The sequence below is a fragment of the Hibiscus syriacus genome, unplaced genomic scaffold (assembly GCF_006381635.1).
Source record: "Hibiscus syriacus cultivar Baekdansim isolate YM2019G1 unplaced genomic scaffold, ASM638163v2 tig00001120_pilon, whole genome shotgun sequence".
In the NCBI taxonomy this organism is placed as follows: Eukaryota; Viridiplantae; Streptophyta; class Magnoliopsida; order Malvales; family Malvaceae; genus Hibiscus; species Hibiscus syriacus.
Window position 1 is genome coordinate 264,949 of NW_024061845.1, and position 17,483 is coordinate 282,431.

Here is a 17,483-nt window from a genome sequence, read left to right on the forward strand (position 1 = left end):
CTTAAATTATTTTATCATAATATTCTAAATGATTTCTCATTTTTTAACATTAAAATACTCTAAATTTAATCGTATTTCTTTAATTTTATTTTTTAGAATTTTTATCTGAAATATGATTAGATGTGTATATTGATGCAAATAACTTACTATGATTCCTAGTTATATATTTAGATACAACATTCGTCTTACAAAATTTATAAGCTTTATATAGTATTACTAGGTTTTAAATATTTTAAAAATCATCATCTCATTATTTTATCAAAAATCATGTAAGTCATCATTAAATATCATAAATAACTTTTGTTCTTTTCATTCGAACATATTCCATAACTTTTTTTTTAATTCTATGTTCTTTTCTTTTATATACTGTCATAACTTTCATACTTATTGTTATAGCCTAATGTATATGTAAGAGAATATAAAGTACATGAGTTTAAGGTGCACATTAGGCACAACACGGTGCTGAATCATAACTGAAATTGCATATGATGCACTTCAGTGCAATCATAACCTGATGACCAACAGTGCTGAACATTGGTACACGAATGTACCAAAACTGAACTGATAACTGATAATCACTCACTTAATGGCATGCCAAACGTACCTACGACTCTCAATGCAACATACAGTGGGCTTATATGTATCATCATAGAATTATTTATTAATTTGTTTCTAATAACTGTAAAACATATGATATCTGTAAATATCTGATAAATGTAATCATCTGATAAATGAAAATCATCTGATAACTGTAAATATCTGATAACTGAAAATAATTTGATAATTGTAAATATCTAATAACGGTGAAATGTCTGATAACTGTAAACATTTAGAATTCATCATCACAAATATCATACTTGGGTTGTTCATACCCAAAATCATTCATAAAACTTGATGAAAAATATTATAGAAATATTCCTTACTGAAAATTTATAAATCATCCTGGAAATAAATAAACTAGAGTCATTTGAACAATTTACGTATAAATCAAATATAAGCCTCACTAAGCTTTAAAAATTGTTTCCACTACACAATTTATTGAAATTTCATATTATGACATTTTGCATTACCTTCAAATAAATATTATTATGTATTAATATATATATTGAAAAATTATTATGTTTGCACCACTGAAGACTAGACTCGAATACATATCTAACCATATAAGACACTTTGTCTAGTTCCACTTGTACAATTTATAGTAAATTCTCGAAGTTGGTTGACAGAAGCTGTTTTGGATAGAATTTGCTGTCATTTTTTCTGACCTATCATTGATTAAAAATCCATATCTTTTTTATACTTCTCGAAATCAGTCACCGTCTATTTTAAACGAATCTAGATTGACATACAAATCTAGATTGACATACGAATCAACGATGTAGATTTCATCCTCTAATCAATTCTGTATAATTTATGGTAAAATTCTAAACTTACTATTTGAATCATAATTTCTAGACAACTTTCTTTAATTAACATCCTTAGCTTAATTTCATAATTATGTAAGCTTAATAAATGAACCTTTAGGCTAGAATTACAATTCACATAACATTAGGAGTCACTTGTTACTGTAGTAACTCCGTCACTGGCTCATCGCAAGTCAATGTTTGTACGATAACACAAACACAAATTAAAAGCACTCACATTTGCCTTCCTGTCGAATCGCCTCCTCGATAATCTTCTCAATTTCCACACTTTTCCTTCTTTTTCGAGTTACTTGGATCACTAGATTTATTGAGGTCTGACGACATCATTTAATAACGTAAAATGTTCAAAGTATATGTTAGTATTGAACTAACATAATCTAAGCGTAAATATATAATTCGATAGAAATAAAATTGATACTTAAATCTATATAAAACTAAATCGTACTCCCATCAAAATTTCAAACTTCTCAAAATATTTCCTTAAACTCCAAAAATATATATTTCCATTATCAACCCTTCAATTTTTGCTAATTGCATAATCAAACAACTAATTATGAATTATTTCTATAATTCACCTTAACTTCCCATTAAATTCATAAGCCTTTCACTATTATGGTCATGTCACATTAATCACATAAAATTTCCAGCACCTTAATATAATATTCAAATCAACACTTTGACATCTAAAAACTTGCAATTTCATCCTTAACTTTTTGAAATTTTTCAATTTCAACCACCCAACTTGATAAACTTAAAATTCGATCCCAACTCAACATTGAAACTAAAAAATGAGCACAATCGAAGGTATTTTTGGTGCTTTTCAATCCTCACAATCTAAATCGAGTCATCGCTTCAGCCCTTGGCTTATGGAGAAATTAGCTAAGTATGACAATCATACTTAGCATCTTTAAAAATAAAAATAAAAAACTTTGAAAATAAAGAAAAACTTTTATAAAACCAAAAACAAAGAAGAAAAATGAAATCTGAATGTGTTTTCAAGCTTACCTGAGGGGTATTTATAGCTTTCTAAATCCCTAAAAATAATAGAAATATAATTCATAAAAATAAGAGATAATTACTAAAGATAATTCTTGAAAAATATTCAAACAAAAATCCTAAAAAATGAGATAATTTCGAATTCGAATTTCAAAAAGCGACTGATCCGTTCATCCTTCTAGAAACACTGACTGGACCTTCTAGAAACAGCTAACTCAACGCTACGTCAAATGCATCATGCCCACTAATCCAACCTTTATTCTAAAAATAAAAAACTGTAAAATTTTATTATTTTAGTTATTATGTTATTTTAGTGTAATTTCTAAAATCTAATTTCTTGCACAGGAAATAAATTAAAACTAATAAATCAACCATAAAAACTCAAAAGGAGCAAATTAAAGACAAAATAATAACCAAATAAACCACCGTCATTAAGTCAAAAAAATCTTGTGAAAACACTTTAAAAGGTCAAACTGATTATTATTTTTTTCAGTTTAAAAACACTTTTAGTGAAAAAAGAAATTAAAGATCACATTAACCACGTGGGATTCCATCTTCCATCCACAAAATGGCCTCTCTCTCTCTCTCTCTCTCTCCCCGTGTGTCTTGATTAGGATGGAAAATCTAAATGCCCTTGTTGTTGGATTGTAAAAACAAAGTTATCATCAAAGTGGGATCACATTAACCAAAGCCATTTCCTGTCCTTCCAAGTTCTACCCACTGCTTTTTTCAGATCTTGTAATCTGCATATTCATTCATTTAGATTTTATTGTTTCTTTGAGTATTGCATGGCCAAATATATAATGTTAAAATAGTATTCAAGATACTAATATCACAATTTATGATATTAATTGGAGGGCACTCTATTTTCTTCCATAACTCAACCTGAAATATTACTGTTCCGGGGATCCTGTGCAGCCATGGAAAACCAGATCCCTTGCTTTCTACTCCTTTTCACCTCTCTGATCTTCATATTCATGGCTTTGAGGATATGGATGAACTCCAAATCTAATCAATTTGCATCAAAGCTACCACCAGGTCCTCCAAAACTGCCACTCATCGGGAACTTACACCTCTTCATTGGCACTCAGCCTCATCACTGCCTCACCCGTTTGGCTCACAAGTACGGCCCCGTCATGCTTCTTCAACTTGGGGAACTGTCGTCATTTCTTCAGCAGAAGCTGCTAAACAAGTCATGAAAACTCATGACTCCATTTTTGCTGTGAGGCCTTATCTCTACGCTGCTGTGAGGATAACCTACAACTTTCAAGACTTGGTTATTTCTCGTGGTGATTACAGTAGACAAATACGCAAAATTTGTGTGCCGGAGCTCTTAAGTCAGAAACGAGTTCAGTCATTTAGAACAATCAGGGAAGAAGAGGTCTCTAATTTGGTGGAAACCATAAAATCGAATTCTGGGATGGCTATCAACCTGAAGAACTTGTTGTATTCTTTATCACTTACCGTACTCTCAAGAACAGCCTTTGGGGGAAGATTCAAACAGCAAGATGCATTCAAGAAACTCCTTCCTGACATTATTGAGTTGTTTGGAGGCATCAGTGTTGTTGATGTCTATCCTTCCATCAAATTTCTTCATCTGATCAATGCTGTGAGGCCTAAACAGAGGAGACTCCATAGAGAAGCAGATAAGATTCTCGAACGTGTCCTTCAAGAACATAAAACTGCAATGAAACAGGAAAACGAAGTAGATGATATCGTTCAAGTCCTTCTGGATATTCAGGATCGTGGAGATCTTGAAATTCCTTTATCAACCTCCGGCATCAAAGCCATTCTCATGGTTAGTGGATTAAATTCTGTTCTTTCAGTCTTTTTTTTTTGGGATGGTTCGTTGCAGACAATAAATCCCATTTTCAGGATCTGTTCCTGGCTGGGGCTGAAACCACATCTTCAATCGTAGAATGGGCAATGGCAGAACTGTTGAGAAATCATCAAGTGATGCAAAAGGCACAAGCAGAGGTGAGGCAAGTTATTGGTGATGGAGATGATGTTAATGAATCCGCCATTGTTGAACTGAAGTACCTCAATCCAGTCATCAAAGAGACACTAAGGTTGCACCCACCAGCTCCTTTGCTACTTCCCAGAGAATGCCAAGAAAGTTGCGAGGTTATGGGATGTGAGATACCAGCCAAATATAGGGTCATAGTTATTGCATGGGCGATCGGAAGAAATCACAATTACTGGACCGAAGCTGACAAATTTGAACCAGAGAGGTTTATGGAAAGTCCACTTAGCTACAAAGGAACAGATTTCGAACTAATTCTTTTTGGTGCAGGAAAGAGGATGTGTCCTGGTATGGGGTATGGTATTGCCAATGTTGAACTTATACTTGCAAATCTACTTTATCATTTTGATTGGAAGCTTCCTAATGGAATGGATCCTCAAGATCTTGACATGGCTGAGATTTTCGGTGCTTCTTTGAGAAGAAAACATGATCTGTGTCTAGTTCCGCTTCCTTATCAATTTGGCACTTGACGTGAATACTGATTTCTACCTACTTTAGCAATAAACAAATGAATAAAATGTTTGATTTGTGATGTTCTTTCACATTTATTTGGGACAAAACTTTACATATATTTTGAGTTTTAAAACTCATCTTCATGTTCTTGAAGGATTATGACATACAATATTCTCAAACTTCGAATAAAAGAGAAGTTAAAGCACTAAACAACTTCGCTGCAATGTGCAGTTTCTAATCCGTACTGTCTTCATCCTCATCGCTGTAGAAAGGCAGTGGCACCGATTTAAATGCACTTCACCACATTGTTCAAATGTTCATTCTCCAACCTAAAGAAATTCCATATGCCACGTCGAATAATCTCGATACCAGCTACGGTAGCAGTCAGTGCTTCTCTATGCAATGACAGATTTAGATCCAACACGGTTTGCAGCCACGCAAATCTCAGCAACACATTCAAAACCTGCATTTATGTATACAACCGGCTTTGTTAGAAACTGATCATAGCTGTTCCGCCATGCTTTGGAAGACATATAATATGTTTCATTTTAGTACCATTGCTCCGAAATATACACTTTTGTAAGGGATTAGAAGCTTGTCCCTCAACCAGCGGTTCTTGGACTGCCTTTGAAGAAGCCCCCAGTCGACAACAAGGTCCCAATAAGTACCATAGATAGCTGCCATGGCCGAGAACGTCCAAGCTAATGCTTCCCAACTGGTTCCCCTGTTGAGGCCATAGGCAGTCCTCATACAGACAGCAACAATTGTCAGAAACTACTTCAATCCATTGAGAGCTTGCATCGAATCTCTCTCGTCGTAGAACCTCCGTACACACTAACAGTTTGAAGAAGTATTTTAAACCTTCGATGTTTTTTTTTTCCGGGAATAAATTGAAACAGAAATGGAAGTGACAATACCTGGAGGAGACAGACCAGTAGGGGATTACTGCAACTATGAAGTAAAAAGTGTTGAATATGTCATTTGATTTGCATGTGTTTTGTCTGAGTTTGAAATCTCCCCAACCATAATGACAAATGTAATATTCCAGGCTTCTGAATGCTTGTACCTCGCTAGTAAACTGATCTGCCAAGTAAAAATCTTGAAATCTAACCTGCATCATTATTGCAAGTCACAGATTAATCCCCAATATATTGATTCAGCTTCAACAAAGGTATTGAAATTACTATATATATTTACCATGTATAGAGGAGCACATATACAACGAAACAAAGTTCTGAGCAAGAAGAAACGGCTTGAGCGATAAAGGATGTTGAAAGGACAGAGTAATACAATTACCACAAGCTGGTAAAGATCAAAAGAAAATGGGAAAAAAGATCAGGAAATTGTTTTGTTGAATTTGGATTTGTGATTATGAAATCAAAGTCTTTAGTTTTTACCAAAAGAAAGGTTAAAGGAAGTAGTTCAGTCTATGCTTTATAATCTCCGGTTTTAGGGTCCATTTCCATATCAAAGTTGGAGACCACGCTAATGAGTGCTAGCGTTCCGAGACCGAAACTCAAGAGAAGAACTTCTCGATATCCCAGCTCTGATCCTTGCTTGAACCCAAATATGGAGTAATTAACTCTGTATTTCCTCCAAAAGTATATATTCCCGGCATGCATAAACATATGCAGAACCATGAAACCAAACAAACTGCAATCATAGATAAGGTCACTTTGTCAAACAGTTATGGACTTATTTTTGGGTTTGTTTCAATGAAGATGTGAAATAGTATAAGAAAATAAACTATACAGAGGGAACATGCTTTCCATGTACTGTGTTCTTCCTTCCTTATCGAGGATATTGCGAGCATGTATAATCAATACCAGCGCCAGCACGAGGGCCACCGTGCAGCCAGCGAAGAAGCCTGAAAGATCATTTTACAATAAACATCTTTAAGTTAAAAAACGAAACATCTCCGCATGCCATTCTAAGTGAAAAGCTGACCTGTGCTGAATGATATCCTATGCCTTTCTTTCTTCTTTTTTGGTCTCAACTTGTTCATGCAATTACTCCGGTTTGAATTCGAGAAATGTTTGATGAATGTGGCTTCAACCCTCTCCATTAGCTTTGTTACCTGAAACAACAAACGTTTTGCGTTTAGACCTCTGCGACGTTATCTGATTTTTTGAACCGGGAAGCTACCTACCTCATCAGAGTTGCCAATATAAGAATCATCCACTGTCCACATATAATACTTTGATGCTCTTCTCGATGTCATCTGAGAGCCATGAAAGGAGAACAGTCAGTACCATCAGCCTGGTCGAGTTGAGATTGGATTCTGTTCGATGTTAAGAAGGCTTAAAAGTCATACCTTATCGTATTTCTTCAAGATTTTAGAGAATGCTAGCACATTCAAGAAGCTGTTTTTAGACACAAGCATCATAGATCAATCAATATACAATGTAAAAAAAAAATAGAAAGAAAAAGTAACCAAATATATAAAATTGGTTTTTAGCCATTTGTTTACCTGTAGTTCTTGAGACGCCGAAGCCTGTAATAAAATTCAATAAAGGCACGTTTCAATTGGTTTTCGATTTTCTTTAGATTCTCCCTGCTGAAATTCATTTTAGCAGCTGTTGAAGTAGCTTGATTCAACTTAACATGATTCAACACCTCTTGTGAAGCAAGTCTAATACTGGGAACTTTATTGGGCTCATCTTCTTGAATCTCTTGGCAGCCGTTATTGGATTGTTTAACATCAGTCGTTCCTTGTAACTGGTTCATGGGAATCATGATTTCTGCAAATTAAGCCATGGATATGAATTGTAACATCTCTCAAATTTGAAATATAAAACAATTTCTGAACAACTTACGGTGACTAGAACCAGAAACAAATTCCTCTAATTTTTCAGTTTTTATCCGAAAAGCAATTAAAGCATGCATTTGATCGGTGAGTGCTTCAGCTTCAGCCATTACTTCCTTCACCTTAGACCAATAAAACTCGTTAACTTTATTCAACTGATTATCAAGCTTTTTAAAGAACTCTTGCTCGTATTCAGCTCCTTCTTCTGTAACCATAAGAAAAGTGGTCTCATACTTCCCCGAGCCATTTCCTCGCACAGAACTCACAAGAATCGTTTGGTTTTCAACATCGTGATCGTCGAAAGAACTCGCACGTCTGTTTTGTGTGCGATTCAAACCGCTGAAGCTTCTATAAAGCGTTAAGGGTCGTTGAAGCCGAGCCGGGGTATCCGGTTGCCGATTCATTTGTTTCCAACGATGGATTTCTTTCAAACACGTCTTCAAAGAACTGTAATCCACGAAAGCTTCCTGCCATTCAGGCACCATTTGAGCAGCAAATTCCTTCCCGAACTTCATTTTATAGGAATACGATAGAGTACTTAATTTGCTGCACAAGTATGCAGGAAAATATCAGCAAATTAGTACAAAAGAACTTGGATCAATCAAAGGGGATAGAGGTAATAATAATGTTTTATAGCCTAAGAAGAAGACTTAAAGAACATGAGAAAAAGGAAACTTTCCACGATATTTCGATCTGAACTAACTTGTGCTTTTCTTTGCTTTTGTATGAATCGTAGCTTATAAAAAATGCCGGTGGTAATGTACGTGTAAATTGTTGCTGTTGTTGATTAAATTAACTTTAAATCAAGTGTATATTTCTATTAATATCATATATATATATAAGGATTATTAATATCTTTTATTTTAAATAAACAGCTTATTTAAATTTTAAAATCATAAACTCTAAAACAATCATATTTATATAAATTATATATCATATGATTTTTATATTTAATATGTAATTTAATTATAAAAGGTTGCTCCGAAATCCATTTGTTTAATCTTTGAATACAAGTGGTACTGCTACTTTTTTTCGGCTCATTCCGACCTAGTACTCGCTATCTCATTGTTTTAGTGGGTTTGTTAATATTCATCTTTCTTTTTTAAAAATAATTATTTTTGCTTGCCATTTTTCTTCGTAAAGCTGAAGTGAGTGTAAAGTAAACCGACGATGATTTCATCGCGTTATGATAGAATTTTATATTTAAATTTTAAATATAATTCAAATTATATTTATAAAAATACAACTGAAAAATTAATCTTTTTGTATTGTAAAAGTAATTGTGAATGGGGCATTTATTGTAATTAACGAATTAAATATTTCAAACATATAAATTTTCTCAGTGATGCCTAAAATATAGAGATATCATGAATCGGGTTAAGTCAAATTTTTTATTCACTCAAATTTAATATAAATGACGAATAGTAAACCCTTTTATATATAAAACTCGAATTTAAGAGGATTTCACCCAGTCAAATCTTTTAGGTGAAAATTTGCATCCAATCTAATATATATATATATATATATATATATTTAGGTAAAATAAAGACCTAATTAAAAATAATAATATAGAGATAATATATAAGGATAATAATAATACTATATTTGGTTTGGTCTGATCGAGTAATTTCATCCTAAATTCAAATTCAAATATGATCACCACATCTGAAAATGCTCACGTGCAGCAGTCTTAATATACGATTAAAAAAAGACGCTATCGATTTTGTTATTAATTAAATAATAAAACCAATAAAAATTACCAGAAACATTATTATTTCTACTGGTTTTGTTATTATTGGGCGCTTTACTGGATTTGGTAAAGCGCTATCGGTTTTGTTATTTTTTCTACTGATTTTGTTATTATTTGACACTTTTACCAAAATATTAAAAAAATTATGTTTTAAGTAAAAATGATAACATTTTAGGTAAAAATAATAATATTTTAAGTAACTTTTTATCAATTTTATTATTATTTAAATAATAATAAAACCGATAACATCTTATTTTAATCTTATATTAAAGTATGCACCGTAGAACTTTTCAAAAAATTGACTGATTAAACCCAAACATGAATTTTTAATAAATAAATAAATGACCCGATAAAATGGGGTCAAGTTGGAACCATTAGCCGCGAATCAAATGCTCATCCTATTAAAGTTTGACAAAAATTCACATCTCTATGTCTCCTATATAGGGACGAACCTACGTTGTAGGTGGGAGGAACAATTATTCATCACATAACTTTGATGATTCAATTATTTTTAGGTCATTACTATTTTTGAATTCATTATAATTAAGTCATTGTCCTTATAAACTTTGTTGGTTTCATTGTTTTTAAGACTCTTTCAATTTTAAAATGAAATTATATCTTGACCTCTAATTTTTCTGATTTAATTATTTTTTAAGACTCTTAAATTTTAAAATAAATAAAATTAAATCATAATCCTTTTAAATTTTATGATTTATTCCATTTTGATCTTATTTATCTTAAAATTAAACAATTTATCTCTAGTAGTTCAATTATAACTCTATCCTTACTCGTTTTGTGAGTAAGGGGACATCAATGACAAGGTGAGCATGAAGAAGAGATAGCAGCATGTATGCAGTAAAGAAAGTATAACACTTGTATATTGATTGTGTAAAGAACTGTGTATGGAATACAAAACTTATGTTGTTTATATACAGTTTCTAATGTCTAATACAAGCTTAACATACTTCACAACTGATACTAACAACCCTAACTACCACTAACAGCTTCAAGAAGCTCCTAACTACTTTACTAACAACATCATGCAAGCTAAGTATGCATACATAGTAGCATGGGCACCATTGTTACTGACTCGTCATGCTAACATTCAATCTACTTCTTCTTCTTCTGTTCTTCTGAACTTGAACATCCTTGAACTTGAAAAAAAAGAACTTCAAATGTTGCTTTGGCCAATGGTTTAGTAAAACCATCAGCCACTTGATGAGCTTTTTGATGAAAAGACGAATACTTGAAATGAAAGTGCGATACATCCTTCCGTTCAACTTGAATCGGAAGTGTTGATGCTTCCTTCCGTTCGTCTTGAATAGGAAGTGCTGATGATTCCTTCCGTTCGTCTTGAATCGGAAGTGCTGATGCTTCATTCCGTTCGTCTTGAATTGGAAGTTCTGATGCTTCCTTCCGTTCGACTTGAATCGGAAGTGCCGATGCTTCCTTCCGTTCTTCTTATTCACAATACGAATGAATAACACGAGCAGTAGTGAACCAAAACAACCAAATACTAACTAAAACAACATCTAAAAAATTGACATCTATGAGTATCATTGAAATAAGCTGGAACAGTGATAACAGCATTAGAAACGCTCTTTCCCAGGTAAGCCTCGACAGTTTCCTTCATATCGGTCAAAATAAATACAACAATTTGGCTAGGAGAATATTGTTGTCTGTTCGCTTCGACCCAGGCATCTCCATTAAGAGCCCTCACAATCTTGAAAGGAACCATCCCCATTTCTTTTATTATCTGGGGATCATCATATCGTCTACCAATCAGAGGCTTGGTCCCAAATAATGTATTAGTTGGATTGGTAACTGCCTGACGTTTTGCAGGGGTGCCCACAAGTAACTCTCCCTTTTGGTTGAAGGCAACAACAAATGGTGTGGTTCGTGTACCCTCCGAGTTCTCAATAACCTTAGGATTCTTTCCCTCAATGACAGCAATACAGGAGTTGGTTGTCCCCAAATCAATACCAATAACATCATTGCCTGCAGGTTTTGCACTGAAAGCTCTTGAAAAACTTGTCCAATTAATTCTTGCTGAGCTGTTGCCATTGCTAGTAAGGTATCTGTAAGCAGAGAGAGGTGTAGAGACGGCGTTGCATCGTCGAAATGAACGAAGCAAAGCTGTCGTAGCCATGACTGTAACTTGGACGGAGAGTAGAGGAGGATCGATTTGAAGTTCTTTGTGAAGGTAACTGTCCGCTGTTTGTGAGTACTATAAATGGTGCGGATATGTGTGCAAGTATACACAATCGAACAAGTAATAAAGTGATGAGTGAGTATCGTTCTCCACAGGGATTGGGGAAAATCAAATAAGTTTGTCACAACACTTTACTCTGTCACCTAAGTAAAGTTAGAGATGGTATATATACAAATGATGATGTTGTGGAAAAATGAATGGATGATATGGAAATGAAACGATGGCAATGTGGTAGCAGATGAATATGTTGTGGCAAAATGGATTGAGTGTAGTGCGATCAGATAAAAATGTAAAGGCAAAATAAACTGTAAATACTGGATTTGCTTATAAGAACTTTAGACTCCTCACACGACAAGCTACTATGGGAATGAGTGATAGGAGTTACCTAGGAAAATATAAGTCCACTTCTCATAATGGTTTTACTTCTATGCCTTAACTGCCCGACAGAGTTTACTAAGGGTGCCCTATGCTATCTCTAGTTAAGGGACTAGACAGATTGAAGATGCCTTGGCAAAATCGATTGGCGTTAGCTACTGCAGGGATCCTATTGGTCCAGATAACAGGATATGTCTCGGCAATACCTTTTTGCGGCAGTATTAACATCTAACCTATCGCTCATGCACAAATCCTTTTAGTCGAATGAAATCCTAGCCTTATCTCTAAGGTGGATTAGGCCTAGTTACTATCTAGAACCCCTTGCTTATGTGGTTCCTCCCTAGTTTCTCTCAAATACTAAGGATATGTTACTTAGGCCTTCTCTCGAATACTAAGTAATCACCTAAGGAATCGTTACTCTCATAGCTCCTACAACCTTAAGGCATTAAAATTCATAAGCAAAACAAATTATAACATAGAAAAATAATCATTCATTAAAGCAAATCTTAAATATCCAAAATAAACTCCCACCAAATAGGATTAGTTCATGGTGGGGTTCAAAATAAGCAGGCACAAAGCAAGTTAATCTGTTTCTTACAACCCAAATAATAAATAACGAAAGCAAAGAGCAAAGGGAAGGAGGAAAAGCCTTCGACGTGCACTGTCGGAGCTTCCCTCGGCCACAACGAACAGTCCCAGCGATCTAGCTCCTCTCGGACGCCTAGTTCGCCACTCCCTATAGCCTGTTAACGGAGGAATACCACGACAAAAACGATTGATGGGAAAAAGAGAGAACTTTTTCTTCAAATTTTTAGGCTCTTGGCGGCTGTCTAAAAATCTCCAAATCATTTTTTTTAAAAAAAAAGTCAGGCTTCTTCTTCTATTTATAGGGGAGAATGAACCTATGGTTTTGTGTTAAAATTACCCTTGCACCCTAAAGTTCATTCATTTTATGCGCGAGTTGGTGCAAAGATGGTAACTGGCCCCTCCTTTAATGCTGATTGCAGAAAGCACTTTTTATGCCATGACTGATGGCTCTTACTAAAAATATATTCTTTGACTTTTTCTGCCCAGAAATGCCGTTCGAGATGTCGCGGCAATCACATTTTGCTCAGTAGTCTCCTTATGTCATGGCATTTCCCTTTTGCTTTTCCTTTCTCCCAAATCCTGCACATCATTAAACAAAACACCTTCCCCATAATGCAACACTGATTACAAAATAAAATGCCACGACAAACAAAATTTCACCACATGCAACTATATGCTCCTAAATGCATCTATATGATCCAAAATGGGCTTTTAGACAATCAATAACTTAAGTGAAAAAGTCCAAAATATGACCTTTTTACGGAGTTATCACACCCCCAAACTTAAGCTATTGTTTGTCCTCAAGCAATGGATAATATTAAGCAAAATAAAAATACCCTGACAAGTTCAGAAGCAGAATAGTTATATGGTATATAATTTCAGCCCTCAGAACATTTGGCTTCAACATGTTAGACTAGTTTGAGAAATCAAGTACTGTCCCCTAGGGCAAGATTCTTTGTGTGGGTGTGTGCGTGTTTGTTTCCAGTCCATGCTTAACAAACCTAAAAATTTTCTACGCAAGTTTTCTTGTTTTGCCACGACATTTACAATTTTTACTCCCACATTCTTTTCCTTTTTGCTTTTTTTTTTGTTTTTTTAACACTGCTACGAGGGGAGTCAGCCCATCACACCTACCATCCCACACTCTAGGTGAAAGGGAGCATACATTCCACCCCCGAGCTAGTCAGGTAGAGTCATCCCGTGACTACTTTCATTCACTCATATACCATAGCTGTCATTTATTTATTTGTAGTTTCCAGAAAATGCCATGGCATAGCAGAGTGTCCCTCTACAGATATGCCGAAGCATTTATTCACAACTTCATTTTTTTTACAAAGTGGGGTTTTCATCGTTTATGCTAAGACATGTAAGAGTTTTCTTATAAAAAAAATTTAAGTTCCTTAAGCATGAAAAATATATAATCGTGTATTCAAAGGTTTCAAAGAAGCAAGTCCTAGAGTTGGTTCTATCATCCTCAACAGTCATGTACATTCAATCCTATCCATCAAGAGTTCATCATCATCGGGCATCATTAATTTATTCCAGAAAACCCATTCAACCACTTACTAATGTCATGGCATATTCATTCTACTAATACTATCATGCAATGATTTAAGAACCCTACCTCCCCCAAACTTGAGAGAAGCATTGTCCTCAATGCTTAAAAAAGACTATAGAAAATTAAACTACATGTTATGATATGCAATGCAATGCAAGGTACCTTGACTTTACGCTTGTGGTGGTGCGGCGGTCGTACGACGTGTGCGCTTTTGAAATTGTGTGGAGCTGGACTGTTCATGATTTGATGCTGGTACGGTTGAAATTTGGATGGACCCAAACCTTGCAAAGAAAAATAAAATAGTAAATTAAAAGGAAACTGAATAATAACAGTAACAAAATAACCATTTATTTATGCACAAGAGTAAAACTAAAATGTCACGACATCCTTAAGACGTTGGGCCAGTATCAACTTTATGCAAAAGAAATGCAGTCTTGTCACGCAATGGTGGGACTCCTTGGTAAGCTTTCAGGCGCTGTCCATTGACTTTAAAGATAGACCCATCGTCCAAGTTCTTGATATCAACAGCGCCGTACGGGTAAACATGGTGGACTTCGAATGGTCCTGACCAACGTGACTTTAATTTTCCCGGGAAGAGTTTGAGCCTAGAGTTAAACAGCAACACTTTCTGGCCTACATGAAAATGTCGAGGCAAAAGCATTTTGTCATGCCACTTCTTGGTTTTTTCCTTGTAGAGCTTGGCATTTTCATATGCTTGTGCTCGAAACTCCTCAATTTCATTCAGATTGAGTAGTCGTTTTTTCCCAGCAAGTTGCGCGTCGAAGTTTAGCTTCTTGATTGCCTAGTATGCCTTGCGTTTTAGCTCAACTGGCAGGTGACAGGCTTTTCCATATACCATCTTGAAGGGCGACATTCCCAAAGGTGTTTTAAATGTTGTCCGGTATGCCCAGAGTGCTTCATCGAGTTTTGGGGACCAGTATTTCCTTCGAGGGTTCACCGCCTTCTCGAGAATCTGCTTGACTTCACGGTTGGACACTTCAGCTTGCCCATTTGTTTGTGGGTGATATACCGTGGCAATTTTATGTCGCACTCCGTATTTCTGTAATGCCTTGGCAATTAGCTTGTTATCAAAATGGCAATTATATAACTATAATTTAAAATCGATTTTTAAACATTAAAATTCATACCTGTGTGCCAGCATTCTGATCGATTAACACCCTAATTTATTTTAAATCATCAGGTAGCTCCTGATGATTTTTCCTATCAGTAGACCACCTATTCAAGAAAAATAATTTCCTATTCACTGTATAAAATTATTAACATACAAAATCAGTTTTATAATTACCTCAAGAGTAGCGGAAATAAGAATGGGTTCTTGACAACGGGACATAAAAAGGGCAATCGATACCATGCACAACACTGCAGCAGCATGAGACATCCGCCGATAGCATTACGCCTGTAGTCAATGGCTCAACACATCTCCCTATACAGGCAAGCCAAAACTGTCGAGCCCCAACTTAGTGATCTGGCCATATGAAAGTCGCCATGATGTTGCAACCACATACAGTGAACTTGGTTGCGCGATTTGTCTGGCATCAGCAACCCTCCTATCAACTGCAGTATGCACGCCCGTGCATACTGTTTAACTTCATCGTCAGACGCGTCCTTGCTCAACTTCCAAAAATTGGCATATAACCAATTTAACGGTATCTCCACCGTTAAAATTTTCCGGGACACGTCCTAGACTAACCCGACACAAAGTAGTCCAAGAACCGGAAGTTATCCCTGATATCATACCTCCATCCACCGGAAGCCCCAGGTGCATAGAAACATCCTCAAGCGTGATCGTGCACTCTCCACACGAGAGATGGAATGTGTGGGTCTCCGGCCTCCACCGCTCTACTAAGGCAAAAATAAGGTTTGGTTCTATCTTACAATGACCCTGATATCTACCTAGGTGACTGAATCCAACCTCTACTAAACACGACATTACACGAGTAGGTATAACTAACTTAAGGTTCCTAATAAAAGGATCTAATATATATCTCTCCTAAAAATAAATAATTACACAAATTAATTTTTAAACTAATAATCATGCATTAAATTAATTAATTAATTAAATTAAAACGTTAAAATGTTACCGTATCAGCAAAGTGTCGATATATATGATTTCCATCCAACCATAGTAGGTCGCCTTCCATTTTATGTCTGCAAAAAAAATTAATTAAATAAAATATTTAGCAATTAAAATAATTAAATAAATTATTAAAAAACTAAATATAATAAAATATACCTTAATAATAGAATATAAGAGTATTTGAGAGAAGTTAAGAGGATTTGGTATGATGAAAATGATTGAGAATTGGGGTATTTATAGGGAGGGATGGGTGTGAACGGGTGAGGGTAATTTGGTAATTAAGGGTATAGCGCGGGGCAGGGCCCGTTCCTTTCTGACGCGTGTCAGAATCACAGGTAAGGCGCGGCCATACCCTTAATTACCAACCTACCCTTGCCCGTTCACACGTGTATCCATGTCAGCATAAGGCGCGTCGCAGGGGGCGCGCCTTACTACAAAGGTTGTTAGATCAGAAAATATAGTCTGACCGGTGCCTGATCGGGAATATTAAATTAAAAAAATAATTTTTTAGGAAAAAAGCGCCTTACCTTAATCCCCTCCGAAATTCAGTAGTCTTTCAAACAATTTAATTAGATGAAATATAATTTCTTTGTTTATTTAAAAAATCATAAATAATAAAAATTGATGCTCTGAATAATTTAATGAAACGTTATTTTCCTAAGTAGATGTAAAGTTTAAAAATATATTAAAAATAAAATTAATCTTATTTTATTTAAATTTATATTTTAGTTTTAGTTTTCTTAAAAAATATGTATATGTTATTTTTATTTTCAGTATTTAATATCTACAATCCATTATATAAAATATTGTAAGTATTTTTCTAAATTTATTTTCATAATCGTTACTTATTTTATCTATATTTGATCATATTATATTAAAAATTAAAACATACTTGTTATTTCATGTCACTCGACTTTGATTGGATTTAGACTCTATAATTAGATTTTGATACGATATTTGTGTTCATTAATAATTTTCTCACGTTACTCTTCTATGATTTATGATTTATCGATGATATTTTACTAGTTTGATATTCTTTTGTGATTCGTTTGTTGATGTTGTTAGAATTGTTTGTTTTTATCTTTTGTTCAAGTTTTTGTTTTGTTAAGTTTTTAACATTTATCTTATATAATCATTGTGCGATCTTAAATGACTAATTTTTTGTGTCAATGATTACAAAAATATTCTAATTATGAGTTT

At 34.6% G+C, this 17,483-nt stretch overlaps 1 protein-coding gene and 2 pseudogenes across 1 annotated transcript; 1 reads left to right on the forward strand and 2 right to left on the reverse strand.

Moving 5' to 3' along the window:
- Positions 1-3,333: 3,333 nt before the first annotated feature.
- Positions 3,334-4,960, forward strand: LOC120121272 (annotated as a pseudogene).
- Positions 4,961-5,130: 170 nt separating this feature from the next.
- On the reverse strand, positions 5,131-8,367 carry LOC120121284 (annotated as a pseudogene).
- A 2,195-nt stretch (positions 8,368-10,562) lies between these two features.
- On the reverse strand, positions 10,563-11,601 carry LOC120120122 (heat shock 70 kDa protein 10, mitochondrial-like). Its single transcript, XM_039139845.1, has 2 exons — positions 10,998-11,601; positions 10,563-10,876 (listed from the first exon to the last, which is right to left on the reverse strand). Exons 1-2 carry the CDS (start codon positions 11,599-11,601, stop codon positions 10,563-10,565), a joined length of 918 nt encoding a protein of 305 aa, XP_038995776.1.
- Positions 11,602-17,483: the final 5,882 nt, after the last annotated feature.

What these genes read in the sequence shown, in the direction of transcription:
- LOC120120122 (XM_039139845.1), bottom strand. Translation starts at nt 11,601, where the DNA reads ATGGCTACGACAGCTTTGCTTCGTTCATTTCGACGATGCAACGCCGTC. An exon ending in TTTCAATGATACTCATAGAT is followed by an intron (nt 10,877 to 10,997) that starts GTCAATTTTTTA and finishes TTCCGATTCAAG; the next exon opens with TCGAACGGAAGGAAGCATCA.